This window comes from Phodopus roborovskii, unplaced genomic scaffold, assembly GCF_943737965.1.
Source record: "Phodopus roborovskii unplaced genomic scaffold, PHOROB, whole genome shotgun sequence".
Lineage (NCBI taxonomy): Eukaryota > Metazoa > Chordata > Mammalia > Rodentia > Cricetidae > Phodopus > Phodopus roborovskii.
Genome location: NW_026125059.1, coordinates 14,318,806 through 14,336,141, shown reverse-complemented (window position 1 = coordinate 14,336,141; position 17,336 = coordinate 14,318,806). Strand labels below are relative to the sequence as shown.

General features: G+C 46.9%; 1 protein-coding gene across 1 annotated transcript; it reads right to left on the bottom strand.

Moving 5' to 3' along the window:
* Nucleotides 1–6,185: 6,185 nt before the first annotated feature.
* On the bottom strand, nt 6,186–11,202 carry Wfdc5 (WAP four-disulfide core domain 5). Its single transcript, XM_051188647.1, has 4 exons — nt 10,903–11,202; nt 7,019–7,159; nt 6,786–6,926; nt 6,186–6,414 (listed from the first exon to the last, which is right to left on the bottom strand). The coding sequence occupies exons 1-4, from the start codon at nt 11,039–11,041 to the stop codon at nt 6,410–6,412; spliced, it is 426 nt and encodes a 141-aa protein (XP_051044604.1). The 5' UTR covers nt 11,042–11,202; the 3' UTR covers nt 6,186–6,409.
* Nucleotides 11,203–17,336: the final 6,134 nt, after the last annotated feature.

The following is a 17,336-nucleotide window of genomic DNA, read 5'->3' as shown; positions in this document are numbered from 1 at the left end:
TTGACTTAATCATCCATCCTCCCCATGCCCAATTTATTTCCTCCAGGGCACAACAGATGGCCTACCTTAAAGGGCTTTAGAAGCGATGGGATGGCCAGGCATCAGCTAGGTGCTAGTGTAGGACATCTCCTTTTCCTGGATGAGCTTGGGTTTATGAAGCCAGACGTTTACGATGGCTCTTCTGAACCTCAGTATCCTCCTCTGTAGATGGAACTAGTTAAGGCTTACTACCTAGGATTATTAAGAAAGCCGGCAAGATTCTTGATTCCCAGAGCTAAAGGAATCTTCATCATAGGAAATGGTCCAAGATGCTGAGTCTGTCTGTTCTGATTTTTATGACTCAGGACCTCTGAAGTAGGAGCCTGTACTCCTACCTCATTTTATTATTTATTTGGAGTCAGGACCTCACCATGCAGCCCACCCAGGCCAATATCAAACTTTTGATCCTTGAGCCCCAGTCTCCTGAGTACTTAGATTTTAGACACACACACACACACACACACACACACACACACCAGTGCACCTGGCCAGTCTGTTTTTAAGAAGCCTGGAGGGGGGTGATTCTAATACATGGTCAAGTCTAGAGCTACTGGGATAGACTATGTAATAATATGCCTGTGGGCTTCAGACTGACCTTAGACCTCGGTTCTGTGTTACTTTAGCAGTTTCCTCTTAGCCTTCCCAAGTGGGAATCAGAATATCCTTTTGAAAGTGTGGGTAAAATGATTGTGTGGCCTAATTCCTTTCCCAGGCTCACAGAAGGAATTTGTTAAATTATCCACCTATGTCGCTGTCTTCTGGAGTCAGGCAAGCTGGGATTTAACTTTATCCTTAATGGACCTGGCCCTTGACTATAATGTTTCTTCTCTAGATCTTGGTTTCCTACAGAATACACAATGCAGACAATAGCACACATTCCAGAGACAGCCAGGGGGTCCAGATGGTTTATAGAAACTGTCTGGCTTCAGTCGATACTCCAGAAATGCTAGATTCTTCCACTGTCCACTGATCTCTGATCCTCCTGGAACTGAGGGCTGCTGGCACATCCCTGCTCCATGAAACTCTGTAATCTCATCTGTGCTGAGTGGTCAGTAATGCCTTCTTCCAGTGGGTGGGCACGCCAAGCCCTGGAGCCCAGATGCCCTACACTAACACTGGGCTTGGCATTAGGGGGATTGGGATTCCATCCTTAGCTTGGCTCCTGTGCTATGGGCATGACACTGTGGATGAATTCTTAATGAGAACACATGCAAAGTTCCTGGTACACAATGGATGCTCAGTAACCATCAAAATTATGTCCCTTCTTTCATCAGATCTGAGTTCAGATTCTGAATTTGCCACTTCCTAGCTGTTGACCTGAATGGATCCATTGCACCCTCTGAGCCTCTGGTTTGTTTTCTCCTCTGTAGTCTGGACTACACAGGAGAGACCAAGGGTTAAACAAGCCGTCCCCGGTCCATAATTGGTGCATCACTGGCATTCTCTACCAACTTCGGCATCAAAACATACAGTTTTTAATTCCACTCTTACATACATTAGGAGGGGATTTATCTGGCACTGCTTCTCTGCTGTATGAATTCAGATAATTAATTCAACAAACATTTTTTTATTAAGACTCCCAGTCAGTCAGAAAGACTGAGTGACTGTCAATGGGCCTCTCGGGACGGGTTTAGCACTCTGGATACTTTTTGTGAGCACCCCTGCATGCTGGCGCTTCCCTGAGCTCTTCACACACACCACACTCAGTTTTATCCTGACAACACCCAGGTTTCCTAAATCCCATTTTACAGAATGTGCAAGCAAGACCCTTCCTGTCGTGTTTGCTCACTGTCCCTCCTTGGAGGTCTAGAAGGGACTCCAGCACAAGGAATCCTCAGGCCATCCCCGCCTCCCACTGTCCCAGCCACGCCCCTCCCCGAAAGGAGGCTTCTTACCTGTCTTGGCCTCCAGGGAGTCCAGCGCGCCTGTCCCCAAAGGTGCCGCTCGGGCTGTTTTCTGCCCCTGAGGCCCCGCTGCGCCTCACTACTGCGGAGGCCCCGCGGCCCCCTCCTTTCCTGTGTTCCCGTCCCCCGCGGCTGAGGCCGCATCGATCGCTGCCGGGGGAGGGAGGGAGGCCGCGGGCGGCCGGGCGGCCGGAGGCGGTGGTTTCTATTCTTGCCTGGGATGGATGGGGGCCTAACAGCTGGGAGCATCCTTCAAAGTCAGAGCCCGAGGGATGGGACTGTTAAGGAATGGGGACACCCTTGGAGAAAGGTTTTAAGCTCTGGCCCAGGAATGACAGAGACCACGATTTGTTTAATTTAGTGATTAATATGTGCCAAGTACTGTTTTAAGTGACTTAGCCCAGGCATTTTTGACAAACATGGCAGGGACAAGCTCTTAAGCTTCTGACTTAATAGGTGCCTTCCAGGTACTTGCTCAGCTGTTGGAGGCCTGACTTGGGAGGTTGGGGAAGTGCTTCATGTGCCAGCATAGGCTCTAGTGCATCCTTCTCTCCAAGTGTGTTGTGAAGCTGGAAATGGGTCCTTCTGTCCCCGGGCTCAGAACGCCCACTCACCTAGAGAATCCTGCTTTCTTCTTTCCAGGAAGGCCCCAGTGGGTGGCCGGGGGGGGGGGGGAGAAGTGGGAAGACATCCTTGCTGAATATTTAACAACCCCCACCCTCCAAATTTTCTTGGGTGGCTGCTGTATGTGCTCCTTCACTCATAACAGTAGTCACCAATATTAATTGAGTGCTGCCCGTGGACCATCATGGGCCCCCATCCCATCATTCAGCATGTGAGTGTATCTGTTGCCTGGGTGAGATGTTATTGTCAGCTGGGGTGTGATGCTAGGTCACTTGACTGAAGTTTACACCAAGTATACAACAGAAGATGTGAGCCACTTACATCATTTACAAGTTCTGGACTGGGAAGGAGGTTCAGTTGGTATAGTGTTTGCCTGTTGGGCATGAAGCCCTTGGGATCGATGTCCAGTACTGTCTGTGCACACCAGGCTCTGTTGCTTATAACTGTAACCCAGCCATCAGGACGACAAGGTTGGGGAGGGGGCGCAGAAGTTCAAGGTCATCCTTGCTTGGGTAGTGAGTTCCAGGCTGATTGGGATACATAAGATACTATCTCTCTTTGTTTCTGATAGCAACGTTAAAAAAGTAAAAAGAGGCTGGAAAAATGGCTCAGCAGTTAAGAGCACTGACTGCACTTCTAGAGGTCTTGCTTGAGTTCAGTTCCCAGCACTCACATGGTAGGTAGCTCACAACTATCAATGACTATGGTCCCATGGGAGCTGATGCCCTCTTCTGTAGACAAAATACCACATAAATAAATACTTTTTAAAAAAGAGATGAGTTTTTAAAATAATGTATTTTATTTAACCCAATATATCCCAAATATAATTTTGACATGATATCAATAAAGAAATTAATAATGAGGTACTTTCTATATTCACTTTTGGGCTGAGGTTTCAAAATGTGGTATACTAGTTTTTCTTTTTTTAATTGCAGTGTTAGGACAGATTATCATAATTTCAGCAAGCCCCTACCTTACAAATTTGTCATCTCTCTGTGAATGGCATGGCTAGACTCCGTAGTCATCCATGTATGCTTGAACGTATGTGTGTATTAGTATGTGTGTATATGCTGTTAGTGTGTGTATGCAAGTGTGTTAGTATATGTATATGTGTTAATGGATGCATGTATGTGTGTTAGTATATGTGTGTTAGTATGTGTATATGCTGTATAGGTATGTGTATATGCTGTTAGTTTAGTGTGTGTGTTAATATGTGTGTATAATGTATATGAGTGTCAGTATACGTGTATGTGTGTTAGTATAAGTGTGTGCTTGAGTGTGTGACTTACTGATATGCTTGTAGAGTATGGTGATGACATGCCCCTTTTGTAATTAGATTATCTAAGGTTATGACTTCTGTTGACTTTCATGAAGCAAGTTACCCTGCTGGCAGAGCAGGAAAATGAGGGTGACTTCTGGCCACTGCCAGAAGGTTCCTTCCTTCACCCTCACACAGCTGAAAAGCTGCCAGCAAATGCTTACAAGCTGAGGCTTCTGTAGCTGAGGCTCTGATGAGAATCCCATCCAGGCTGAATGTGGCTGCAGCCTCAGGAAGCAGCAGGTCCTGTGCTGGGTCTCTTAACTCAAGGACACTATAATCTAATAAATGTGTATTGTTTAATCCACTTCGTTTATGGTGTCTTGGTACTCAGTGATAGATAAGGGCTTTGCCACTGGATTCCTGTGTGACCTTGAACCAAGTGTCTCTTCTTGCTGTTTCTCCCCCTTATGTGCAAAATGAGAATCTTATCTCCCTTCTGGATTTCAGAGCAGGTTAGCACATGCTGGGCCATTCCCACAAATAACTTTCCCTGCTCTTTACTTTCTCAGGCTAAGTTAGCTGCAGGAGCAGAAAAGGGTTCCCAGTGGCTTCACTAGAGAAGAGCCTGTGTTTTGCTGTAGGATGCCACTGACACAGCTGCTCTGAGCAGCTCAGCAGATCAGGCACCTTGGGACTCCTTCCTCCACTCTTTGGTGGGACCCTTGTCCCAGGAGTGGAGGACCCTGGTGCTTTATGCGCAGCCCCTTGAAGATTCAGTAGCCTTTTGTGCACAGAGGCTCCTGGGATGCCTTCCCTTTCGACAAGCTTGTCTGTGCCCCTTTGTTAGAGCTTCCCCCACGCTGCTGCTGCAGAAGCCTTGTGTGGCTTGTCAGCAGAGACTGAAGTGAGACTTACACTTGTTTCTGCAGATGCCTTTCGGGCTTCACCCTGTCACACTCCCATGAGCCTCCTCCCGGTGTACTTCTCTAGGGCATCCATCACCTTCCACCCCAGGAGCACTTCTAAATTAGCACCATCAAATGAATCTGAATGTCAAGATGCTCCCTGGGGGAACCCACCCAACACAGTTTTCTAGGTTGTAGGTGTAGTAGCCACCTTCCAGGAAGTGTGAAGTCCATGGGGGAGGGGGAGGGAGAGCATAAGGCTGACCTTGTCTATCAGTGGCAAAACCATGGCTTTCTGGGAAGGCTTCCCAGTAGACTACTTTCTACTTCTGACTGGCCAGTCTTAAGCAACGTTGACTTCTCTAGCTGGAAGGAAGCCAAGAGGAAGAAAAAAAAAACTTTTAAAGTTAATTTAACCTTTTAAATCAGTATGGAATGTTATTAAAGTACACAAATATACACTTGTGGCTGAACTAACATTTCAAGTTTCTGCCTCTGTGTTACCCTGGGCAATATGTAGGCTACACAGCAGAGTCACAAGAGCAGGAACAGGAGAGTCAGAATTCCCAAGTCCACCTCTATAATAGCTTGAGTCTAGCAGACAAAAGGAGGCTCAGCAGAGAAAGGGTTGGGGGTACCTCCTTTCCCCTCTCAGTCCTGGGAGGAAGGAGAGTCAGGAATTGAGCTGCCTGGATCCGAAGAATGGATGGATACTTGCTGACTCCTCTCAAGAAACCCTTGTTAGGCCCTGACTGTAGGCTGGGCTCTAGGGAAACCAAGAAAAGTGAGACACAGCCCAACAGCGGGAACAGACCTCCTCTACACATGGCATCCCAGCCACCAGGGCACCTTTCCCTGGATATGGGACAGGAAAGGGCATCAACTCCCCGAGTGTTAGGACTGCCCAGGGCGCGGACTCAGTCAGAGTTCTGCATCTCTGACATCTCTTTAGCCCTTGTTAACCCCCATCTATTAAAACAGAGACTGGCTCTGCCTTGGCAGGTGGCCATATCTAGCTAGAATTTAATGGTATTTAAATTGAGCATGAATTAACTTAAGGGAAGTGTTTTCATTATAATTGACTTCATAATTCCATTCTGTTTCTGGCCAGTGATCTTGCAGATCTCACTTACTGTAGCTCCCCGCTCCCTTTGGAAATGAATTGTTACACCCAAAGTGAGCCATTTAGACAAAGACTAATAGATTACACAACTTGACACATTGCAGTGTGATTCTGCGGGGATGGTGAAGATTATAACGGGATGTGTGGATGGACTGATGTTTGGGGAATTCTGGTAGACATTCATTTTGTGGGGAGGACTGTCTGGAGGTAGATTCAGGGCTCAGTAGAGAAGGGGCTGCTTGGCTTGGCATCTTAAGGGAAGGGAACAGGGTTACAGGGGGACATAAAAATGACTATGAGGTAGGGTGGGAGGTCAGCATAATGGGGTGGGGTACTATGGTGACGAGATGTGTTTTTAAGGTCTTCCTGTGGGCAGGAAGAGAAACCAGGAGGCATGAATTGTAGGGGAAAGCAACTAGCAACAGGCTGATGTCTGTCAGGTTACAACTGTTCTGGAGAGATGAGCTGGGCGGCAGGATCCCTGGCCTCCACCATGATCTCTTCCCGGTGGGAACCACACCTGAGGTGCAGAGCCACAGGCCCTAAGCCAGGATTAGCCTAAAGAAAGGGAAAGAAAGGGTTAACCCCTCTTCTATAACAGAACTCTGAGTTTGATTCTCCATCTAGGTCCCATCAACCCAACTCATGATTGCTAAGACAGGGCTCCCCAGCCTCCTCCACAAGGGCAAACTGATGTGCAAGGCAGCTCAGGGATGTGGTCTTGGTGGCACAGCATATTCAGTAAGAGAACAGGAAACCAGACTCCCTGCCCCCAGAGCTGCTGTTTTCCAGCTGCGACCACATGGGAGGGGGGCGGGCTCGCTTCTCAGGGAGGTATCTTGCCGAGATTGTTAGTTAACCAGGAAGGCCATCCCAGGGCCAGGCTGGAGAGAAAGGCGCCATCCTTGCCCCCCAGGGATGGTGGGTACCTTTGCTGGGGTCTCGGCAGTCCCGGCCACAGGCACCGAGGCAGCATCGCTTCTTGCCTGAGCAGTCTGAGTCTTGGTTACACAAGTGCTTTATAGGACCGAGGCAGTGGAGCTTATCCACAGGGCAGTTACCCAGCTTCACTGCAATACAGGGACTTGCATGAGTCTTGCTTGTGCCCACCAGCCCTGGGGTTTGAGGCTTGGGTGGTTGGCACAGTGGAGTGGGCACTCACCTGAGACCCTAGGAACACATTGGCGGAAGCAGGATCTGGAGCAGCACTTCAGAGACGAGGGACACTGGCGGTCATTCATGCACTGATCAGGGATCACCTGGAGGCAGGGGCCGTCGTCTGGTGGGCAGCCCCCCAATTTGTCTGTACGAGAACCCTCACATCATGTAAGCAGAGGCAGCTCAGGGTTGAATAATAATTACTGATGGAGGGCTTGCAGGTTCTAATCTCTCCATCTCTTACTTCTCACTTGCCACCAGGGAGAGTTTTATAGTTTTTACCATGTAGGGCTAATTTGACATTCAAGTGGCACAATGGAGAGGAAAAAAATGGAAAAAAGAAAAAAACCCTCAGGCTACAGAGATCACTCAGTTGGGATCTGAGTTTGATCCTCAAAACCTACGTTAGAAAGAAAAGCATGTGAGCCAGGCGTTGGTGGTGCACACCTTTAATCCCAACACTCGGGAGGCAGAAGCAGGTGGGTATCTGTGAGTTCGAGGCCAGTCTGGTCTACAGAGCTAGTTTCAGGACAGGCTCCAAAGCAATACAGAGAAACCCTGTCTCGAAAAACCAATAAATAATAAATAAATAAATAAATAAGCATGCGTGTGTGTGTGTGTGTGTGTGTGTGTGTGTGTGTGTGTGTGTGTGTGTGTGCATGATATATGCTTGTAATCCCAGCTCCTAGGAGGGGAAGCCAGCTTGATCACTGAGGTCTGCCAGCCAGCCTGGCCTACTAGATGAGTTCAAGGTTAAAGAGAGCCTCTGACTCACAAAGGAGGTGTGAGTCACCCGAGAAGTGACACTCTAGGTCGTTATTTTCTGGTGTCCATGCCTGCACATACCTGTACACACATATGTGCAAGCTTACATACCCATGCACACACACAGTTTCGACCTCAGACACTCAGAGCGCCTGGTCTGGTCCCTGCCCACCTGCACCTCCCTGGCCTTATTCTCTCACTCTTGCTCTCCTGAGGACCCTCAAGCCAGCTCACCCCCTCCAAGGCTCTGGATTGGCCTGGCACGGGCTCCCATCCTGGCCATTTGGTCAGTTTGTTGATCTCAGTTGAAACGCCATCTCTTCACAAGACCCTGCTTTTCCAAGGCCACAGAGCCGGGTCAGCACTGGAGTGTGTGCTTGTAGCTGTCTGTCCCTGTCATGGGCTGGAGGCTGAGACTTGTCACCCGCTTGCCTTGTTCTTCATAAGCACAGCACAGGGCACAGTGTTGGGGGCTTAATGACCACCGGGAAGAGGGGTTTGAAGGGAGGCCCAGTGTGGCGCCGTGCCAGCTGTTAGCCAGTGAGGCACATCAGCACTGCTCACCGCTTCAGACCAAGCATCAGCTCAGTGTCAACCTTCTCCTTCTGTTCCTGACTGGGCAGGGCTTCGCACACAGTAGGTGGTCCTCTATTGGTCCGTTGTCAGCTTTAGTTCTTAAAAGTGATGGTTTAAGCTGAACTGCTGCCCTCATCTGGAGAATGAGGAGCTTAGCCTGGGAGGGAGCACACATTTTGAGGAATGTCTCCTTGTGAGGGAACGTGGGTATTTGGGAGAGAAGAAGGGCTGGCTGTACCTGTGTGTCGGCGTGGGCCGGAGGTGGGGGTGGGGTGGGTGGGAGGTAAGAGTCTTTGGAGACTACCTAGAGGTCAGAATTTACAATCAAACTCACAAGCCCAGTGCAGCGATGCTCAGGCCTCAGACAGCGGGTCACATGGAGCGGTCTGAATTCTAAGCAAGGAAGCAGAAACTTCTAGTGGGGGGTGGGGTGGGTGCACACTGGTGGAGTGTAGGCTGCAGGATAGAGGCAGGGAGAACTTCTGGAGCAGGGCCCAGGGGTTGGTGTCCAAGAACTAGACTGACAGGGATGGAGCAGAAGGTTGGCGTTTTAAGTGGGACAAACTGCCGGTGCCACAGTGTGGAGACAGACTTAAAAGCCCAGAGCGTAGGAGAGAGGTGCAGGGGTTTGGGTGGTCACACTTCCCTACCTGATCTCCTCTCCTTCCCTCCACACCCAGGTTTCCTGCTATGAGTCTCACACACACTCATTTGTACACTTACACACGCACACATACATACACACCATAGCTGATCTCACTGACACATTTCTTGTCTTTTTCTTTCTGTCTCTTGCACACATTTACACTCTCTCTCTCACACACACAGCCAATGTGTAGACTCCATATCTGTGTGTAGCTGTCATACCTGGGCATGGTTAAACCAGTATGTTCAGCTACACAGATGAAGTCAGGTGCATGAGCTAGCCCTTGACACACAGCTCTCTAAATGTGACTGCAAAGTTGCCAACATCCTGACATTTGAATGAGGAGCATGGGCTCCTATAAACAGAAGTGGCTGAGCTTCCACCTAGACAAGCCAAGGTTTTCCTCCCCCAGCCCTGTCGCCTTCTGTCGCTGTCTGAAATTCTACCGAGAGCCAGGCAGATGTCTCATGGGAGAGGAACCAGGGAAGGATGGATTGACACGAACTAGTAATGGTAAGTGTGTCACACCTGACCAGGCAGAGCAGGCCCAAGCGCTGGTGGAACCAGGTCTCTCAGCCTGGGTGTGGTGACAGGAATGCTCTCTCAGGACACCCTACAAAGTCGCTCTACAAAGTCTCCATGTATGCTGCACTTATGGGCATACCTGACATTTATCCTTCAGGGCCCTGTTTACTCCAGAGAGGAGAACATGGTCGGCACTTCACAGGGAGTCAATTGGTGGAGTGGTCCCTTCTGATTCACAAGAACCATGACCAGAAACCACTTTTAATACCATCTTGGTCTTCAGCCTTGGGCAGGTAGTTTACCATTCTGCTTTGGATTGCTTATCAGTAAATTGGGGGATTAAAAACAGTACCGACTCACTACAACACAGGGAAGAGGCCTACACAATGACTGCCTGAATCACAGCACAAAGTTTGGCCTTGGAACCTCCTAGCATCCTTTCCTCCTCAGCCAGGGCTCTCCAATCACGCCCCTCCCAGGCCAGCTCATGCCCCAGGCAGAGCCCTGTGCTTCTGAGAAAGGCACAATCCTGGCTAAAAGGAGTGGGGGCCATGTAGAAGCCGCTCTCTTATCTACTGATGTGCACAGGCTTCCCCAGCCTTGGAGGAAGGGTTTCTGTCTCCATTTCTATAGTTACAAAAGCAGGTCAGTTCTGCAGAAGTGAGTGTAGATCAAAGCATTCCAACCTCAGAGGGATTGGAGGAGTGGCCTCACCCAGATGGAGAGACTCCTGTGAAGGAACACCTGTGCATCCCTCCCTGTCAACACACCAACCTGAGCTTTGTCGGGGTGGGAACGGGCCTGACAGGGGGAAAGGAAAAAGAAAGGCAAAAGCAGAGATTCCTCCCATCAGAGCCCAGATTCCAGGGGCCACATTCCTTACTAACTCCCAAGCCCCTTCTACAGGCTCCCGGGGCCCAGGGAAGGCTTATTACCTCCACCCCCATAGATGCAATCAGAATGGTAGCTATGTTTTCTCCTATACAGAGAGACACAGTGACACATAAAAACATATAGACAGACCCACAAGCTCAGATACACTAAGCGTCTGTGTTTGCACAGGCAGGAACAAGGGCACACATGTACACAGAGCTAGGTGTGTGTCCTCGAAAACCATCAGATGTGAATGTAGGCACAGATAAGCACTGTGAAAGTGACAGAGTTAATCAACAGTGGAAAACCCAAGTATGAACAGGTATGATGTACAGATAAAAATGCAGACTCCTGGGAGCACTGAAGCATGTGGTCGCACACACACACACACACACACACACACACACACACACACACACACCACTGGCTCTCCCAAGTCTCTCACTCTCACAGAAAGGAAGAAGCCCCTTGGCCCCTGGAGCAGAGGGGTTCACAACACTCACCTCCCTTATTCCTACACAAGGCCACAGGCAGCTGGGTCTCCAAAGCCAGGAGGACTACCAGGAGGAGGGAGCCCTGGATTCTCATGTTTCTTTTGTGGCACCCAATAAGCTCAGGGCCCAGAGGCCCCAAAATTAACATCTACAGCTCCAACAATGCCAGAGCAGTTGAGTCAGGGGAGGAGGACCAGAGGATGATTAGGGTGGCTTGTGTTTCCCTGATCTTGGCCCCACCCCCTGCCTGGTGTCCCCAAGGCAAGGGGTACTTGTGCAAGAATTGAAGGCAGGTGGCAGAGGTTCTTTGTGTTGGGGACTTGGATCTAGCTCTGCTTCCCAGTATTGGGCGAGTCTTCTTGCCTGTCTTCAGGTCTCAGTTTTCCCATCTGTATTGTGGGAAGTGGAGGAAGGGTTATAACAAAAGCTGTGCCCAGAGACCTTTTCCTTTAGGGCTGTTCAACTTACATTACCAGCTCTGGCTGGGAATGTGAGCCTGGGCCACCTCCATATTTTGGCTACAGACATCTGGAACAACTGGTAAAACCAGGCCAGTTTATTGTGCCCAGAATCTGAAGATGCACAGGGAGGTGGCATTGAACTCTTGTTTTTGTGAACATGCATGTTAAGTATATAATTCTTCCATTGATTTCCTTTGATCACTGCCTATCCAGCGGCTGTACTGGGGATTAAATCCAGGGCCTCTCACATGCTAGACAAGCATTCTAGGCCTGGGTTACATTCCTAACCTCTTTAACTTTTTAACTTTTTAAGTTAACAAGGCCTTGCTAAGTTTCCTAGGCTGGGCGTTGCCCTTGCAGCCTTGGAGCCCCGTCAGTCCTCAGACTTGTGATGTTCCTACCTCAGTTTCCCAAGTAGCTTTGTTTACAGGCCCGCACCATGAGGCCCAGCATAGCCCCCTTCCTTCTTCAACATTCATTGCAATTTTTCTACAAAGGGAATTTTACTGCTTGGTAGCAAGTGAGCTCTGCTTGCCTTCTTCAGAATACTAACAGACTCTCAGAACTCGTGTCTCCAGGATCTCAGTTCCTAAGGCTCCAAGCAAAGTCCTTTTCATTTTTGCATTTCCTGAGTTCTGCTTCATTGATGGTGCGCAGGGTGATGGTTGAGAGAGGTATTTGCCCTCCTGACTCTCTTAAGGTCTTGAAGCTCCCTCAGTGTTTTAGACAAGGGGCAGGGATCAGCTTGGATGGCAAGAAGTGACTCTGAGAAGTGGAGACAGCAAAGGGCCAGGGTTGGTTCAGGTTGACACGGTGAATGAAGCCAGGCCTAACCCCTCATCTCGGGACCCTGTGGATGGAAATGAGACCAACATCCTTGGGGAGGTCACTTCCAAAAGCATCTAGAGGCATTGCCTTTTGCCTGGGCTGGCATGGCTATGCAGGATGGATAGAGCATGGCTCTGGTTTGATTAATTAATTCTGTGGCCAGAGTCAATGTAGGTGTCCATGAGACTCCTAACTCCCTGGCCTCCGGAGCAAATCTCCCTCCTTTCACTCAGGGACCCCACCCTAAGTTCCATGCCTTCGATACTGGCTTTGCCCTTGGTGGAAGAGCGTAGCTGAGGCTTGGCATCCGTGGAGACCCAAGTGGAAACTCCAGAGCACAGTGCCCCATCAACACTGGGGCGATCAAGGCCTTGCCCCAAGCTCTCCCATTCAAAAGATGAGGAACATGTTAGCCAGAGATGGGAGTGGACTGATCCAACGATACACACCTAATTCCTAGGCAACTTCCTGGATATTGAAAGCAAGGGAATACTTCATGTGTCCCCTAGAAGGGAAGGTGACATTCCAGGGCTTGTTCCACTTACTCATTCCTAGCCTGGGACAGTCACACAAGGAAGGGCTTCGGTTCAATGTGAACCCTTTATTCTGCGTGCTAAGGAAAGGAGAGGACCCTGTCGTGTAGTGGCTGGTGACATTTGGGATTCTGGTACATCTTCGGCAGCTTTATTTTGGTGGAAAATGTTTCTGGGCTACATTTCCCCAAATTATAAATTGTCCACATCCATTGACCAGATGCTATTCCAGGTAAGATTGTTCTGTAGACATTCTCCTGTGTTGTAAAGTGTTCTCTAAACACCATGGGTTATGATGGCAGCATGCTGTTTTAAAAGACAAAACCCACATGAACTGCTCTTTGCTGGAAGACTGGCAAGTTTCTGATCTTTCTTTTTCACAATCCCATTGTGGAGTTTTGGAGTCATGTCTCAGACACTTCTTGAAAATTCGTTTAAACAGAAATACTGGGTCAAAGAACACAATGGATTCTTCCAAGCTGCAGATATACCTGGTCAGGATTCAAAAGGAGCAGGAGACTCTCCATCTGTCCTGCATAGACATCTGCCATTCTGTCTGTCCTTGATAGAACCTCTGCTTCCTGTCCCAGATCTTTTAATTCTCATTGGTTGTCATTTACCATATATTTCCCCTGACATGGGTGAAGATGCTGGATCCAGATTCCTTCCCCACCACCCCCCACCTGCCTGCTCCTCACCTGCTCACCCCTCCATCTGGGTCCTAAGAAGAAAAGGCCCTGCTCACATGGGGATGCTACAAAGCTCTGTTGCTGCTGCCCACTGCCAGACAAATCCTGGACACACCCAACACGCACGCGCGCACGCACACACACACACACACACACACACACACACACACACACACCTCCTCTAAATATAACTTTGACTAATGGAAGTTTCTCATCTAATTGGTCTTCCCCGGAATATTGGTAATGGCTTGCTCTCATATTTTGCTAAATTGTGTTGAATGTCTTCTTATTTTCATTTTGATCTACACGACTATTTTTTTTTTAAAGAGCTGTTTATATCTTATGGATGCTGCTAATTTTTACATGAGTGGTAATAGAGTGATTTGCTGGGCCAGACAGACTTGGTTTTGAATTTTACTATTACCACGTTCTAGTTGATTTGAACTTTGATAAACCTCAGTTGTTCTTCTGTAAGAGAGACAGAAATAATATTTATCTTGTAAGCTGATTTTAAGAACTACTGCTTATCCTAATTTTCTATTCCAAATGTGTCTTTTTTTTTTTTTTACTTGTACACAAGTTTTCAATTTTAGGGCAAATCAAATCAGCCTTTTCACTTAGCATTTGCTTCCTTTATTTAAATATATATTCATCATTTCTAGGTATACAAATGAGAAGATTTTTATTATGAGAGTTCCATATATGTATATAGTATACATTGATAATGTTCATCCTTGTGTCGCCCTTTCTCTTAAAAAAAGATTTATTTATTTTTATTTGATGCATATGAGTGTTTTGCCTGCATGTATGTATGTGCTTCGTATGGGTGCAAAGCTTGAGAGGGGGTTAGGAGAGGACATAAGGACCCCTAGAACTGGAGATACAGGAGGTTATGAGTCCCCACGTAGGGGCTATGAACCAAAATGAACCTGAGTGTTCTGTGAGAACAGCATGTACTCCCAACTGCCGAGTTCCCTCTTCAGACTCAATAATCCAAACTTCTGTTATGATTAGAACTTTGTAAAAAAAAAAAAAAAAAAAAAAAAAAAAAAAAACCTCAAGTCATATATGTCACAGGGTGTTTTGACTGCATGTCTGTAGATGTGATAAAATACCCTGACAAGAAGCTACTTAGAAAAAAAACTTGATTTTATCTCAATTCCACATTACAATCCATTGTTGTGGGAAAGTCAATATAGATATGTTCCATCACATTTACAGTCAGGGACAGAGAGAAGCAAACCCATACATGTTCAGTAGCCTGTGTTCAGCTTTACTCCTCCACTCTTCCATACTTCAGGGTTCACTTTGTAAGGAACAGTGCTGCCCACAGTGGGCTGAGACTTCCCATATCAATTAGTTTAAGTACGACAACCAGCCATAGCTGGGCAGTGGTGGCGCACCCCTTTAATTCTAGCACTCAGGATGCAGAGGAAGGCGGATCTCTGTGAGTTCGAGGTCAGCCTGGTCTACAGAGTGAATTCCAGGACAACCAGGGCTGTTACACAGTGAAACTCTGCCTCAAAAGACAAAGCAAAACAAAACAAAACAAACAACAACAACAACAACAACAACAACAACAACAACAAAAAAGGCAACCACTCATAGACATGCCTGCACAGAAACCTCACACAGGCAATCCCTCATTGAGGTTTCCCAGCTGATTCTAGGTTGTGTTGGTTTGGCAAATGAAGCTTACCATTACATGTATGCAGTTGCTGGGTTTTGTAAGGATTAGGGTTTTTCTGTAAGGAGAACGATTTTTCTGCCTGCCACCTAGTCTTGTCCTGCTGCTGCTCCAGCCCCAAATAATGCACACAGTTCTGTTCTCTCCAGGCTCTCCATCCTGACTCCTCCTTACTACTTCCTTTTTCCTCCTTGCCTCCTAGTCCCTCCTATCTCCTTTCCTATTGGCCAACAGTGCTTTATTATTAACCAGTATGAGAAACATATACAGAATGACATCTCCCATCATCCCTTCTTTTCTGTCTAAATAAAAAGAAGGGTTTTAACCTTAACATAGCAAAATATATTATACAACAGTTATCAAGTAAGAATCACAGTTAACAATATTTAGTCCATTAACATTTATCAAGATTAAAAGAAACTATTCTATCATCTATCCTATATTTGTGAGTCTAAAGTCCTATATGTAACTTATCTTTAAGCTTAACTAAGGAAAACTATAACCATAACTGTCTGTCTTCAACTCCTTCAAAGACCACAGAAGGATAGTATATAAACTCTAGAGATGACAGAGACAACTCACTGCCTGGTCAGTCACCTGAAGTTCTTCTGTAATCTTCCATCTTCAGCCCATAGGCCATAGTGTGTTTGGCAGACTTTTCAGCAAAGCAGGAAACTTTAAACTGTCTTCTTGTATTGGCAGTTTGTCAGTCACTTTTCTCTGTGTCCTGCAGACTCTTCCATGAAGCAGGAACTCTGTAGCAATGTCCATTTTGAATCAACAGTCACTTTTCTGTGGGTCCTGCATGTTCAGTTTATACACCATAAAGTCAAACAGTCCAGACAAGAGCAGTATCTTGTCCAAATGGCCAGTCTTGCCATATTGGAGGCAAACTTCATAACTTGTTTCTTCAATGTCCATCTTCCTTTCCAAGGCAGGTGGTGTTGCCAGGAGCAGTTATGTCTCACTGTCAAGAAAAACCCTAAACCATTTTAAATGCCATATTCTGTAGGTCTTTGAAAGGTTTGAAGAATGCTTAACCATCTCAAATACATGTCTGTATATCTAGAAATCTTAACTAACTTAACTATAATATCTGACTATCATAGGTACTATCTATAATCTGTATTGAATTATACATTACATTTCTAAATGAGCTATATAAAAACAATACCTAAACAAAAGGAGAAATATACATATCACAAAATTGACCTTAAATTGTATCAATAAATGAAAATCCATTCCAAAACAAAGTATTCATATCTATACCAGGGTTTCCTGGTCTTTTTCTTCAATTCATGTTTGTTTGTTTGTTTTCAAGACAAGGTTTCTCTGTGTAGCCATGGCTGTCCTGGAATTGGCTCTGTAGACCAGGCTGGCCTCAAACTCACATCTGCCTGCCTCTGCCTCCAAGTGCTGGGACTAAAGGCATGTGCCACCACACCCTGCTTCTTTGTTTATTCTTGATCCAGTACTATTTATTGTCATAGTTACAGCTTTACGATGTTTAAGCAACTTCTGGTACCCATAAGTTTTACTAATTTACATTGTCATTTTTTACATCATAGTCTTTCTTTGCTCCATATGAACTCAATGAGAATTTTATTAAGTTGATGAAAGACCCCACTGATAGCTATTAACAATTTTTTACCACTATTTCAAAAGCATACAAAGAGCAGTAACCCTTTTTGTGAAGCCCCATACATTCCTAGTTCAACAGTAACATTTACGCTTCCTTTTGCACATATCCACCACCTTTTGTTGTACTTCTGAAGAATTTTCAAGTAAACTGAAAGAACATATCACACATTCCCCCCTTTAGCTATTTCAGCGTGGATCTTTAAGAGGTAAGGGCATGTTGGGCCGAGTGTGGTGATGCACACCCACCATCCCAGCAGCACCCAGGGTGTGCAGTTAGCAAGATCCTGAATGCCAGACTGGCCTGGGCTACATAGCTTTCTATTGTTCTTATTGTTCCCAAACTGACTTTCTGGGGCTGGAAAGATGGCTCAGTGGTTAGGGGCTTATATCACTCTTGCAGAGGACCCAAATTTGGTCGGCAGAACCCATGGTGGATGGCTCACAGCCTTTTTTAAACTCCAGATCTAGGGGACCTGACACCGTCTTCTGTATTTCACAGGTACCTGCACTCACATGCACATGCTCTTACACAGACACATAGACATATACATAATTAAAAATACATCTTTTTTTAAAAAATGAGTTTATGCCGGGGGTTGATGGC

Coding starts and splice junctions, on each gene's coding strand:
- Wfdc5 (XM_051188647.1), bottom strand. CDS start 11,041: ATGTTAATTTTGGGGCCTCTGGGCCCTGAGCTTATTGGGTGCCACAAA. Junction 7,160..10,902: donor CTTGTGTAGGAATAAGGGAG/GTGAGTGTTGTG, acceptor GTTCTCGTACAG/ACAAATTGGGGGGCTGCCCA. Junction 6,927..7,018: donor ATGTGTTCCTAGGGTCTCAG/GTGAGTGCCCAC, acceptor CCTGTATTGCAG/TGAAGCTGGGTAACTGCCCT.